This window comes from Coturnix japonica, chromosome 21, assembly GCF_054131305.1.
Source record: "Coturnix japonica strain WE chromosome 21, WE-NBRP24, whole genome shotgun sequence".
NCBI lineage: Eukaryota > Metazoa > Chordata > Aves > Galliformes > Phasianidae > Coturnix > Coturnix japonica.
This window is the reverse complement of record NC_140683.1, coordinates 6,689,945-6,704,122: the sequence shown is the minus strand read 5'-3', so window position 1 is coordinate 6,704,122 and position 14,178 is coordinate 6,689,945. Positions and strand designations below refer to the sequence as shown.

Genomic DNA, 14,178 nt, shown 5'->3' with positions numbered 1-14,178 from the left:
CTCACTAGTTTGCTATATGCTTCAATTTTTTGCATGTCAGTGTACAGAATTTGAGTTGGGTGGCATTTGTTGTGAGCCATGCCCAAGCACTTCAGTAATATTAAAGTGTCTTACACCAGTGCTGGGTTTAGTTTAAGGTGTGCATCTGCCACTTAATGAGTTAACCGTGGCACGTGATGAGTGTTAATGAGGGACTGAGTCACTATAAAACAGTTCTTTGGAGTTCCTCTGAAACTTACAGTTTAGTTGTTTGGGGGCTTTTTTCGTAGTACTTAAGAGTGTTTTTATTTGCAGAATCTGCAAGAGAAGAAGGTAATCCCTTATCCTCCCTTTTATCAGGCAGACAATCCTGTTAAAGGTACATCTTTTTGTTTATTTTTAACTTGTTTCCTCCTTTAAAATACTTTCACTCATTCATCCACCGTTACTGCTTGTTACATCACATTCATAGTACCCTGGTTACATAATTCCTCCTAGTATGACTGATGCTAGATTAATGATTCTTCATCTTTGTTGTTTAGCAGTTAGTGATTCCTTATCTGCTAGCAATGCCATTGTACATTGTAACTCACACTATAAGGAAGTGTTTTGGTGTGTATCTGACTGAGGTATTTGTTTCCTTCTCTTCCAGTTTTGGATGTGCTGTGGATTGGCACGTATGTCTTTGCTATTGTATATGCTGCTGCTGATGGGACGCTGGAAACACCTCCTGAAGTGGTTGTAGCAATATTGCCTGTAAGTTTCCAACAAGTCATAGCTACAGAGAAGTTTCTTGCTTGCTCTTTGTTTGTGACAGTGGCACAGTGTATATTGCCATCATTTGGAATTTGAGTTTACTGTACCTTGATGAAGTCATACTTATGGGATATTCCTTAATTTCTACATTGGGCAGTAAATTATTAATGCTGGTCTTTCAGAAAAAGGAAGAGAAGCGACCAGAGAAGTTTGTGAATTTCATGGAGCCCTGTTATGGAAGCTGTGCTGAAAGACAACATCATTACTACCTCAACTATGTTGAGGAATGGTGGGTTGTGAGAATCATGATAAAGCTTTTCCCTTGTTGTGCATGTCTGAATAGTCTGTTTCTCTCCCTTCTGTAAGCTATATAAGACCTGAATATGAGCCAAATGAAATTGCCACTTTGAGAATGTTTTATGAACATATGTGTAATTTCTCCTTTATTTTCATGACAACATACACTGATGACTAATTTTAAAGGAGAAAAAAAAAAAGGCAAGCATTCTAGAGACAGAGCCAAATGTGTTTCCTTCATCCTGGGAGGGAATAGTCTGCTTCATACTGTTGTAACTCTTTTGTTATTTATGAATTTGGATAGGTAATAATGATTTGCAGAGCTAAAGACCTTGCCTGGATTGTTATGCATCTTGTAACCTACTGGTGTCCATCCTTACAGGGATCTAATTCTGGCAGCTTCGGCCGCTTCCACAGAAGTCAGCATTCTTGCTAGGCAAGGAGATCAGGTAATGCTTTTCTTCCTGCTTCATTTATGTATATATACCTCCTTTTTCTTGAAAGCCTAAGCAAGTAAATCTTTTGGAAGACCTGCAACATGACAATGTGGTAAGCTTTTAAAATGTAAAGCAAGAAGATAAACACCAAAATCAAGCAAATAAAATCCAAAGCATTCAGGTTGTGCAGAATATTAAGGTAAATGTAAGCCTTAGAAGAACACAAGATCTGAGTTACACGAAGGATAAACAGAATGACTGTATGTTGTGAACCAAGTTCCACAAGTCTGTTTTTCATTATTTACTTGGAAGTCTAAAAATGTGGTTAAATTCACTGTAGTAAAAAGTGACTCATACGAGGTTGTCAATTGAAGTAGAACATGAAGAATTGTTCTCGAGTTTGACTTCAAATCTGACATGTAATGCTGTGGAAGAAGTGACAGCCAGTTCTGTGGGGGACTCTGGTACTAATGTTGTTTATTTATCTGACTAGTTCAGGTGGATACTCTCCAGACTTCTTTTCGTCTCATCCTTCAGTCGTAGTAGACTAATGTATTAAAGAAGGTTCAGCACAGGAAAACAGTAGTCAGAATAATATCTATTATTGTTTTGCAGAACTGGGAATCATGGATTTTGGAGGACTCCAGCAGAGCAGAACTTCCTGTGACAGATAAAAGTGATGATACTTTGCCAGTTGGTGTTGCTGTAGACTACACTAATAACATGCCTATCCCGATCAGTAAGTCGAGTTAGTCTTGTGAAATAGCCTAGTGGTAGCAATACAGGAGGTATTCTTGAGAAGCAATCCAGTGCTTTAGGATTATTCTGAAAGTGGGACTGACACATTATCAGTCCTGCATTTCTATGGGAAGCCTGCAGCACATGCACAACTACATCTCTGTAAGGATTCAGATATTAGGTACAGTTCTTCCTGAAAGCTTGCTGCAGGTGAGGATGCTGCAGTAACAGATGTAGAGTGGAAGGCACCTCAGGTTTGTGTTTCACAGAACTGGGATAATTATGAGTTTAAAAGAGCCATATTCTATTAGGGATTTCACTCTGCCTGTGTGGTTTTCATGCTGCTTGTAGCTTCTGTCATTTTGCAGCACTTTTTATTAAGTATGTTTGCAGTGGTCTAAAGGGGAAATAAAAGGTTGGTTACAAAGCAAGGAAGAACAAGGATCGTTGAGGTGAATGTGTAGGTTTTAATTCTGCTTTATAGCACAGGACCTGTACTAACTGAACCCTGCTGTGCTTGCATCTACCTGGTTACATTACTGGTGTACCTCCTGTGCTGCCTGAAGGCTGTTCAAATCTCATTGTCAGAGGCTGGAGTGGAAGATACAACTGAGCTATTGTGCTGTACCTCAGTGAATTCTGAAAGCTCTCTCTTGCAACCAAGAGACATTAAGATAGAGATGCCTTCAGGCAGAGTGAAAGGTAGTGCAGTTGTGTTCCTGAAGAGCACAGGAGGGTGCCGATTAACTGGAAACTGCAGCAGCCTTTACCTGAGTGACAACCTTCAGCAGGGAATTGAGGTCAAACTTTAATGTGAAATTGAATTTGAAGCATTTTCTCTGTTAACCTGTACATTTATTGGCTTAAGGAATCTGTCCGAGCAGCCTCATTAAGCCCAGATTGTGCTGCCTTGGAGTTTTTAGAGAGGTTTTTGGAGAAGCTTTTTGATAACTCTGTGTTTTAACTGAGTGTAGTCAGTTCCTTTTTGACCACACATTATTTAACTTTACAGTTTGCAACAAGTTTGGACTGAAAAGAAACTATATTTGTGCTGGAGCACACTTCCATGTTGAGTTTTTCCTTCCCCAACAAGAGCCAGTATTAAAGAAATGTGGCCCTTCATTGCACCAACTAATGAAAGAAATGCTAATATTTAATATTATTATTTATAGCAGAATTTCTTTTCATTCTAGATTTGCTCTTTTTCATGTGTTAAATAGAGTTTAATCTTTACAGAAGATGCTTTAGGAATATCTGGAATAGTTTGGGGCCTTTAGCTGTGCTGAGAATACTTGAACTGAAGCAGATGTAGCTCAAGATGGTGCTGATGAGAGTAAGATCAGGACTGGTAAACTTGGTTACTGAGCTTATGTATATGGTTTCTGGCAGGTGATGAGAAGACCCTTCCTCCAGCACCAGTACTCATCTTGCTCTCTACGGATGGTGTGCTCTGCCCATTTTACATGATCAATCAAAATCCAGGGGTCAGATCGCTTCTTGTGACCCCAGAGCCATTGCCAGCAGCAGGGGAGAGAGCACCAAAATCACCAGGTGAGTGCTGCAGTGGGTTAAGGAAAGACTTGCATTTGTGGATCTTTGTCATCTTCATCTGTGAGCTTGTTATTCAGATAGACATGTAGTCACAGAAAAAGTTGGTTGTTTTTACTTGTAATAGTAATGGGAGCAGCTCATGGGTATTTTGTGCTCACCAGTGGGTCCTCCATCTCTTGTATATCTAGATGAAATATTATAGTCCTGTTCATCCTAGCAGATCTCAGGCAGTTTTCAGACAGTGTGTTTAAACCCCTCTGTGTGATGGTTTCCCTCTCTGTTCTTATCGTGGCCTCCCGTGGCAAAACTAACATATTTGACTGCAGAAAGAGCTTATTTAAGTTATAGCTTTCTTCATCACTGTGAAAACAGTGTCAGGAGGTGAAAAGCAGTAGTTTTATCTGACTGTATGTTGGGTACCATATACAATGTAAAGTAGACACTTTCTTATTCTAGGTTAGACAGGTCAGTTGGTTGTTCTGCTTCTCTGCATGCATGCAGTAATAATTGCAAGCCCACCATTTTCTTCCCTGAGCTTGCATTTGCTTCTCCAAACAGAATGCATCTGTTTGGCAGCCTGCCTCTCTGCAGTGCTGGCTGACTTGTGTGCTGACAGTATTTTTTATGCGAGATGGCAGGAACCTCATCAAAAGCAGTGGAAAAATGTGAAACCTTTTCACTGGGAATTCCAGGCAATGTTAATGTATTTAGATGTGAGTAAACTGCAGTATTGATCACATCTTGGACTTTGTGCACTCATTTGCCAGATGTGAGGACTGGAAACCCTCTTCCCTTCTCACTGTCCTTCACTGTACAGTCTGCCTAGTGAATGAGGTTGTACTTAGCTGTCCCATCAAATGGTATTTGGCCTCGCAGTACCTTCTTCCATTAGTCAGTGCAACCAAATGAGTCTTTACCTATTTGTGTTTCTGCAGGAAGTACTGTCACAGCTCCGACCACTCCGCCAACTTCCTTAAAGCCTGATGCAGTACCAGCTGTTGCTTCTGCCCCAATTCAGCCTCCTGCAGGAGATGGAGCAGCTGCTTTTTCCTTTACACCTTCAACTGCAAAGGTGCCTGGCTCTACAGGCGGTGAACTTCCACCTTACCCCTTTGCCACTGATACCTCCAAGCAAATCCTGGCTCCAAGTCTTACAGGAGCGGCAACATTCTCTTTCTCCTCTGCTTCTTCTAAGGCATCCACAACACCTGCTATTTCTATGGGCACCACCGCAGCCACAGCCACCTCCTTCTCCTTTGGATCCATGAATTTGAAACCATCTGCAGAAAGTTCTCCTGGACTGCCACAATCCACAGCTCCTGCTGCACAGAAGTCTTCTTTTTCCCCTTCGGCTTCTTCAGTTAAAGTGAATCTCAATGAGAAGTAAGTATATTTGCTATATGCTGTAGTGCAGTGGCTGGATAGTTGTTAAATCAGTCCAGGTGTGGACAATGTGTGGTAGTTCTGAACATTGCACAATGTTTTTTGGCCTCTTGCCCTGACAACTGTTCTCCATACTCCCAAAAAAACTCTGAGGAAGCTCCTCCTTATCTAAGACACGTCTGTATTGGCTGTGAAAACCCTCAGCGTTTCTCATGCTAGAAATGGTGTTCGTGGGCAGATTATTAGTTGGGGGAGATGCTGGAGTCCTACTTTTCTCATGTCTTTACTACATAGGCTTGATATGAAATAATTCCATGTTTTGGTTTGAGATAAGTCATAATTAAAGACTCTTGGGAAACAGTGGAACTTGAAAACTCTTGTAGCTATTTTAGTGTAGTGGTGTTAGCACAAATTTCTTTTGCTGTGAAGGTTCCTTATCTCCAACCTTGAGAGTAATTTGCAGTGCTGGGGGAAGCTGTATCCGTAGGTGATAGACTTCTTTTCCACTATGTTGGATGGAGGGGATGCCATCTAACATGGTTCTTAACTGGATGCTTGCTCAGTGGATATAGGACCTGAAATCATCAAAGCTTGTTCATGCTGAGCCATTTATGGAAGCTGAAGGAGAGCTGATACTGCGTATAAAATTGGCAAAATAGATTTGAGTGATGCATATTCTCAGATTTCATGTACTTGTTCTGCCCTCCAACTCCTGAGACTTGCTCCCATTTTCAGAAAGAGCGGTTTGAAACAGGGCTATGTTAATTGGAATTGCTTTCCACAGAGAGCAATTTTTGTGTCAATGTTTTTTAAGAGATTTCTGATCATTCAAATGATTATTTTTTAATTAGAATAATCTTTGCTACACCGAGATCTGATGGTAGCTCTTAAGGCTTTTTAAATTTCATATTTTGTGTATAAAGCAAATTATACGCTTGTGAATTGGCTGAATATTCAACTTTGCTGCCCTGAGGGCCCAAGTTTGAAGATGAATGGAAGTTCATATTTTCTTGCAGAGTTTCTCTTTGAGCTTTGTTGTAAGGCTGGTACTGAAGGGTGGCTCAGATTTGCTACAGTTGGTGCTTTTGTGCAAAATGAAGAGGTATGTTTTTGAAACAGGGAAGGACTTCTTGCTGGCATTTGGTTTTTCATCATAGACCAGCTCTGATGAACTATGGTAGCAGAATTTATCATTCCAGATAGTCCAGAATATCCTTGATGGTTCCTCTCCACCATTTCCAAAGACTACACTTGAAATGTTGGGTCTGGAGCTTAAGTCATTGCTGATACCAGAGTCTGCTAATTTGTTAGAGCTTAATGGTTTGTTTTAGATGGAGTGAAGCAGCTTGGGCCAGTTCAGAGCTGAAAATTGTTTTGCTTTCTTCTGCAGGTTCACCGCTGTAGACACCTCATCTCCAACTACCAGCAGTGGTCCTACCAGTTCTACAATGTTTTCATTCTCAACCACTTCAAAAACCGTTTCTGGAGGTCCTCTGGGTCAGCCCATGACTCTCTCAGCCTCTCCTACCACACCACTGAAGGCTTCAACTACTGCACCTGCTGCAAGTAGGTTGCACCACTGATGCATAACACATTACAAACCACATTCTAAAAATGTTAGAAACCAGATCACTACATCCGTCCATTTTTATTTCCCCTGTTGCTTTAACTAATGCAGCAGTTGTTTGACATTGGTGATTGTAGTTGTCTAATCACAACCTGTTTTCTCATGCTCAGTATAGATTAATATTGTTCCTCTGTGTTTAAATTCCAGTGGCACGTCCTGCACAAAACATGCCTGCAGCTTCTTTACTACAGAAGACAGCCAAAATCACCCCTTCTGCAGCAAAACCAGGCCCTACTCCGGTAATGAGAACTTGAGTAGATTCTTCCTAATGGGTGAATGCTTTCATAGCCCTTGAATTGCTTTGAATTCCTTGGACTAATTGAATAATCTTAGGTCAAAGAACTGGCCTGCTTTAGAAATGACCACAGCTGTGTTCCTTGCATGACTTTTGAAAAACAAAGCTTTTCAGTATATTGCCATGATCAGAGTTGTAGAAACTAATTCTTACTCTTGTTACAGAAATGAGCATTTAACAGCTTTCCCATCTGATCAGCAGCCAAGAGTTGCTCTGATATTTTGAGACACCAATTCTAGATAGCAAAATCAAAATGTGATACAGAGCAGCACATAAAGATTTCCTTTGCTTTCACAAAGCTTCAGCCACGTGTCTGAAATACTACTTTGAACACACATTTGCCTTTAAATTAGTATGGAACAAATGTTTATGATTATGGCAACTGTCTTCGTGGTGACTGGTGTCTGGAGTTCTAACAGCAGACTTCCTAATATTCAAGCTCCCTTGTGCTAGTATTACATACTTAATATTGTGTGTGGGGGTTGTTTGTTTGTTTATTCCTCCAGGGCAAATCAGCACTCTCCAGCACTGCTTTAGACAAACCTGCCCTCCAATGGAAGGATTCAGACCCTGTCATAGCAGGAATCAGAGAGGAGGTGAGATTTTTTTTTTTTTTTCCAAGCAATTTTCTTCATTTTTAGAAGCTGAAGGCATTTATTTTCAATTTGAGAGCATTTTGATGATGTCTTCCAGTAGTTCAGGAACCAGAATGGAAGATTTTCAGAAGGCGATAATGCTATTTGTATGTCCTGTTCAGTCATCTTTAATTTCAATCCCTGTGCTGGAAAAGTTGGGTATTCTTTCCTATTCCTTTGCAAGAAGAATTCCTTGCTTTCGTTATAAAGTGACACATGGTGGTGGTTCTGTAGAAGCATCTGTGAATTTTGTTCCAGACCACACTATGTGTTAGTGGCTGCATTTACTTCTTTACTTTGCAGATTGCACATTTTCAAAAGGAAATGGAAGAGTTGAAGGCCAGCACTTCCAAAGCCTGTTTCCAAGTGGGTACTCCAGAGGAAATGAAAATTTTGCGAACTGAGTCAGATGATCTCCACACCTTCCTCTTGGAAATTAAAGAAACAACGGAGGTGAGAAGTGTGACCTGGTATCTTCAAACTGTGTAATTCCTCATGTCACCTGATGTTTCCACTTAACCTGCTAGTGTTGAACAAATGTAGATTGAACCTCTTAAGTATGCAACATTTGCATTTGCTCTTTCAGGTGAACATTTGGAGAAGCCTTTTGTGTTAAGAGGTGGCAGTGGAAAAATACTGCTTTGACTCTTATCCTCTCTGTTCTATTTGCAGTCGCTGCACGGAGATATTAGTAGTCTGAAGACAACCTTGCTGGAAGGATTTGCAGGGGTAGAAGAGGCTAGAGAGCAGAATGAGCGGAATCATAGCTTGGGGTATTTGCACTTACTTTATAAGAAACCTTTGGATCCCAAGAGTGAAGCACAACTTCAGGTATGAAGCATGGCAACCAGCTTAAAATCTAGAGCTTTAAATACAATAAGTGGGACTTGTGTTTACAAGTTCCCAGTGGTTTTGTTCTGCCCTTGGATATTTGCTGTTTCCACATAGTATAGTGGAAATGTGGTTAGTTTTCTTTCCCCAAGTTTGTGCTGCATGCAGTTGGTAGTGATGAGTCAAAATTTGTGCACTCTTTGTTACAGTTCTGGTAATGAGAATGCTGTTTAACCCTAAGAAAAACAGAGTGAATGTGCCCTACAGATGTACACTTTTGTGCACTGATAAATTCCCCTCGAGGTTTCACTGCAGGCAAGTTTGCTATAAGGACAGCTTTACTCCGAGTTAGATTTTCTTCATTTTGCATCACTCTTGTTCACCTGGATGAACACTTGGGTTAGCTTCTTATACTAGTTTTTAATGAAGCTTTAAAGAAAGGCTGTTCTGATGTCCATGCATATTGATGTGCTGTTCAGAACTGACATTATGTAACGCTTGTAATTGCTAGAGGGGAAATCAGTGCCTTGTTATGTGTAACACAAAGCTTGCAGTAGTGCTGGGTCTGGTTTCAGGTTGGCTATGTTACAATAGAGTTTCATGCCGTATCTTGAAAACCTTTGCAGTGGAATCCTTCCCAAACATTACTTGACTGGTTCACCATTGTGCTTAAGCGAACATTCATTTGAGATGAGCTGAAACGAAATGAGGTTTTTATTTCCTTTTTATGAAATGCAAATTAAAGGCATGTTCATGCTGTGACAGGTTGGAGGGGTGACAAATATGAGACAGAAAGCTGGTTTTGGTTAGGAGCAGGTCTTGTGGTGAGACATATCTGGCTTCATTGTGCTAGTTTTGCATCTGTGTTGTTATGGAGAAGTCACTTAATTCTCTTTGTGCCTTACTTCTTTCATTTCCAACCTATAAAAATCAAGTTAATTCTTTTCATTATCATGAGGGCTGCAAGTGTTCATGAATGCTTTTGTGAATCATGGTTTGTGAATGCTGGTACTCCAGGAGCCATGTGAATAGCCTACAAGGATTCGATCACCTATGACTATTAGACAGTTCAGCATTGTGAAGTGGGAGCAAATGACTCATCTTCTGGAAATGAAGTTTGAAATAAGATTTGTTTTGTACAATGCCTGATGTTTGTACCACCCTTTTCTCAAAAGACATGGCAGTGCTTTGAAAATGTTATGGAAAGTCTTATTTATTGTTCAGAGCTAGGATAAAATAGCCAGGCCAAACCCTGTACTTATTCCACAAATTAATAACTAGGTTTTCTCTATGTTGCATTGTCATGCTGGTTAAATTTTCCAGGCAAAAATATGGGTAGGTGTCACATGGCTTGGACTGCTTGAACCCAAAGGGTCTTCATCATCTTCTACTGAAATGGAGGGTTCTGAAGTGAATTAAAATCTGATTTTTTTTGCATGGCAGGAGATTCGACGCTTGCACCAGTATGTAAAATATGCTGTTCAGGATGTGAATGATGTTCTGGATTTGGAATGGGATCGGCACCTGGAAAAGGAGAGAAAGCAGAAGTAAGTAACTGAAACTGGAATACAAGACTGTGAGGATCTTATCAACGAATCAGTCACTGCCTCTCATCAATAGACAAAACCCTTTTTCTGTTTAACAGTACAACCTTTTTTTTTTTGTGGGGTTTATGAATAAAGTTTAACAAAGACAGGTAAGAAGAGAGCTGTAGGTTCAGATTACTGGGCTGTGGAAGTTTGTTACATTTTGCTACATCTCCTTGCCTGGTAAAGGAGTGCTTGTGATAGAAAAACCTGTAAGATAAGGTGTGTAGGGACTAAATGCATCCATTGGTGGGAGCCAATGAAACCTTCCGATGCATTTGAGACAAGCAGAATTAGGGATATGATTTAACTGGGAAGTACTGGTGATGGTTGGACTGGATGCACTTCTAGGTCTCTTCCAACCTTGATAATTCTGTGATTCTGCCTTTTGTGTTTAAACCAATCTTTGTTTGTCTTCATGGGGTAGAACTGGCAGGATCTACCAAACCACTTTGTATGTTCATGCCTGCTTGTAGCCAGATATGTAGAACCATTTTGATTTGTGTTTCTTGGTCTTATGTCTCAAGACGTCTGGTTGTTCCTGAACGAGAGACTTTGTTTAACACCCTTGCTAATAACCGGGAAATAATCATTCAGCAGAAGAAGAGACTACATCATTTGGTGAACAGCCTACAGCAGCTCCGACTGTATAATCAGACATCTCAGTGGAGTGTTCCCAGTGATACATCCCCTCTTAGCAATGCTCAAAGGTATGTGAAATGCAAGTTCCTGAGTGATGTTGCCACTGCTTTCTTGCCCTGAGCAGTATTCAGATGTGTGTCCACCGAGAAATGATTGTGGATGTGATGTGTGAGAACAGTACATCCTAGAAATGATACAAAACTATGCCCAGGTAATGCAGAAGCTCGCTTGTATTTGTGTGATATGTTAACACTCATCACAAATTCCCCCTTGAAAGTTATATTTTTATAATAGCATAATCAGGATAATTGAACCATTGAACCTCTGGACAGAGGTACTGCTGTTTCTGTCTGAATTCAGGGGAAGAAGTGAATAACTTAAGAATTTCCAAAGTAAATCAAGATACGTACATATAAATAGCATGGTATCTAGAGGAGCCAGCTGTTCTTCCTGATAAGTTAGTACTTCTAGTGATTCATTTTGGCCTCTTTTTGTTCTTAATTTGGTTGATTTCTTTCTGCTGATCCTGTTTAATTGTTTTGCTGTGTCACAGTTTTGACAGTGACCTTGAAAGCCTGCGCAATGCCTTGATGAAAACTACCTTGGAATCACGCGTCAAACCCCCACCTAAAGTACCTGGTAATGTATTCTTCCTTCCTGGTGTTCACATGTGAATGTTAACGTTGTTAATGTTGGTATAGACTTAATAACTCTCTTCTGTTTTCCAGCTAAATTGCCCCCTGTGAAACTGACACAGCTGAGGAATTTTCTGTCCAAGAGGAAGACTCCACCAGTTAGGTCTACGGCTCCAGGTAAACCTTTAGCTATATTAAAAGTCCAGAATGCTTTGTAAGAGGGTGAGTTACCTCCTGTGGGAACCAATCCTGAAATTAGCTTAGAGCAGCTTCTCGTAGCCTCTGCCCTTACTTCACCCTTGCTGCTCCCTCATCTGCCCTGAGTAAGAATTTACTTCAGTTACAATCTTACCAAAAGTTGCCTTTGCTGGCAGTTAGGAGGTCGTATCCTAGCAATGTAGGATTAAAGCAAGCCAGTTAGAAGAGCATCCTAAAATAGGATGTATGTCTTAGCTGTTAGGATGGATGGCTCTCTCACCATAGTATACACGTGTCTTTTGTTTCTGTTGTTGTAGCAAATTTGTCCCGATCTGCCTTCTTGTCCACAAGATACTATGAAGACTTGGATGAAGTAAGTTCAACATCCTCAGTTTCCCAGTCCCTGGAGAATGAGGATCTGCAGGCAGCAGACCAGGAAGAGGAGGCTGCTCCTGTTCAAGTCCCTCGTCATGCCCCTGTGGTCCGCACTCCATCTATCCAGCCTGGTTTGGTGCCTCAGCCTCCATCCTTTGGGAAACAACACCCCTCCTTGGGTGGTACTCTATGTGAGTTATTTTGCAGTGTTTCTGCTGTTCTGCATGTATTCCTGTCAGTGTCTTTTACCACTGCATCAATTGCTGCTGCTTCAAATCCTGGAGAAATGAGTTTGCAGCAGGAAGATTTACACTGCCAAATTCCCAGAAGCAGTTAGCAGAGTGGCACTGTAAGCTTGGGAATACACTAAAGTACCTAAATGCACTAAAGGACCTTGACTCACTGCATTTTGACTGCTTGTTACTTATAGATCATACTGACCATAGATGGCACTGTCTTCCTTTAGTAATTTGTCTTGTTTCTTAAAATGCTGCCCCTCAAAACAGAAGGCTGAAGTACTTCTGCATTTGATGGGTGCACAAGGTTAGGACTTCCAAGTCTCAAAACAGTAAGAAATAAACGTGCATATACTCAGATTTCCTTGTCTGCAGTCAGAGAACTTGAACCCCCAAATGAAAAGTAAGCTGTCAGTAGAAGTGACTACAGCAACAAACTGAAAGTCATCTGGTGCACTGAAATAACAACTACTGCAATGTATATGCTGAATTCATTGAGGTACTCAAGCTGTCTGTGCTAGAAAAGTGTCAACTGTCTTATCAGATGGAAGCTGTGAAATCACAGGATCTGTAGTTTGCAAAGGCTTTCAAGTTTTCCTGATTTTAATGGATACAGTGAACTGTAATATGTTTTTTTGTTTCCTGTTTAGTGCCTACGTCTTCAAACAGAATCATCCCACAAGGGGCAGACAGCACAATGCTTGCAACAAAGACTGTGAAACATGGGGCCCCTGCTCCCACCGTCACTGTTCCAGCACCACAGGCAGCTGCTGCAGCAGCTCTGCGAAGGCAGATGGCCACCCAGTCCCCAGGTAAAAGGATGGCTGATTGCACAAGTCACCCTTGACTGGGCAAATAGAAACTTACATGGATTTCTTTTGGAGTTACTCGGAGACACTATATTGATTGCAGTATTTGATATGGGGAAGGTATTTACCACATTTATTTATTTATTTTCTTAAAGCTGTGAGCACCTCCTTGACTGAATCAACTCTGAAGAATGTTCCCCAGGTGGTGAATGTACGAGAACTCAAGACAGGTGCTTTGACTCCAGCTGTCTCTACAGTAATAGGGTGAGTGGGATCACCCTTTTTTGATGGTAGCCTTCGCTAGTGCTCGCAATAGAGCGCATCTACCAGCGTGTAGAGCAGTAGTCTGATATAATGTCAGTGGTGAGTGTGTTTAGAAGTGTGTCAGGAGTTTGTGGGATGAATAGAAAATATGTTTTCTTTCCAGATCAGGATAAGCTGTTAGTAAATCCTTGAATGAACAGACAAAACCAATATTATCATCCTCCATTTGTCTGTGAAATGTGTTTTAATTCATTTTCTCTTGCAGAAATCTAGCTGAGTTTTATTGTGAACGCACACATCTGAGATTTCCAGTCACTGATACTATTAGGTCTCCTTCTGCAATGGAAGTGCACCTCTGTTGCTGCTTGTGGTCTGTGGACTTAAGCTGTCTAGATGCTGCTCTTTCTACTTCCTCGTCAATTACAGATATTATGTACTCTGGGGTCATGCCTCTCCCATCTGTTCCCTGACTCACCCTCTGGCAGAGGTAGAACAGCACTCTTGCTTCTCTGAAAACTTGTCTTAAATTTCTTGACATCAGACTTTTGACTGAAGGGCTGAGTGTTGATTGCTTTGGAAGAATACAGAGCTGTAAAGCTGTCATCTGCATAAGGAAACTATGAAAGTTGGCTTCTGGTATTTAACCTTGAATTTAAATTTTCTTCCGAGTTAGCTGTAACTTTCTGCTGCTTAGAAACAACAGCCAGCTCAGCTCATTCCAGAGATTTCTGTCTTATCACCAGGCTCTGTCACCAGCCGCAGAACTAGTCCCTTTCCCTCTGCTGGTAATGACCTTGAAACTATATTTGCTTGATGTTCCTATGAATGCTTAAGACCAAGATAATGCATGGCCGTTTCTGGGGTGGGGAGACAAGGGCATTACTGAAAAGTCTGAGCAAAGTTG

General features: G+C 41.0%; 1 protein-coding gene across 2 annotated transcripts in view; it reads left to right on the top strand.

Moving 5' to 3' along the window:
* NUP214 (nucleoporin 214) overlaps nt 1-14,178 on the top strand; it is a 36,740-nt gene that overhangs the window by 3,409 nt on the left and 19,153 nt on the right. Inside the window, exons 6-25 of one of the 2 annotated variants that reach the window (XM_015879156.3) lie at nt 295-358; nt 632-735; nt 918-1,024; nt 1,415-1,481; nt 2,085-2,208; nt 3,597-3,758; nt 4,694-4,830; nt 4,954-5,141; nt 6,532-6,707; nt 6,916-7,007; nt 7,570-7,659; nt 8,002-8,151; nt 8,371-8,529; nt 9,973-10,076; nt 10,643-10,825; nt 11,311-11,396; nt 11,486-11,569; nt 11,908-12,156; nt 12,852-13,013; nt 13,166-13,274. In XM_015879156.3, coding sequence (XP_015734642.2) covers nt 295-358; nt 632-735; nt 918-1,024; nt 1,415-1,481; nt 2,085-2,208; nt 3,597-3,758; nt 4,694-4,830; nt 4,954-5,141; nt 6,532-6,707; nt 6,916-7,007; nt 7,570-7,659; nt 8,002-8,151; nt 8,371-8,529; nt 9,973-10,076; nt 10,643-10,825; nt 11,311-11,396; nt 11,486-11,569; nt 11,908-12,156; nt 12,852-13,013; nt 13,166-13,274 — 2,597 coding nt within the window. Of the gene's footprint in view, nt 1-294; nt 359-631; nt 736-917; nt 1,025-1,414; nt 1,482-2,084; nt 2,209-3,596; nt 3,759-4,693; nt 5,142-6,531; nt 6,708-6,915; nt 7,008-7,569; nt 7,660-8,001; nt 8,152-8,370; nt 8,530-9,972; nt 10,077-10,642; nt 10,826-11,310; nt 11,397-11,485; nt 11,570-11,907; nt 12,157-12,851; nt 13,014-13,165; nt 13,275-14,178 lie in introns of both variants that reach the window. The other variant, XM_015879155.3, reaches the window with a different exon arrangement.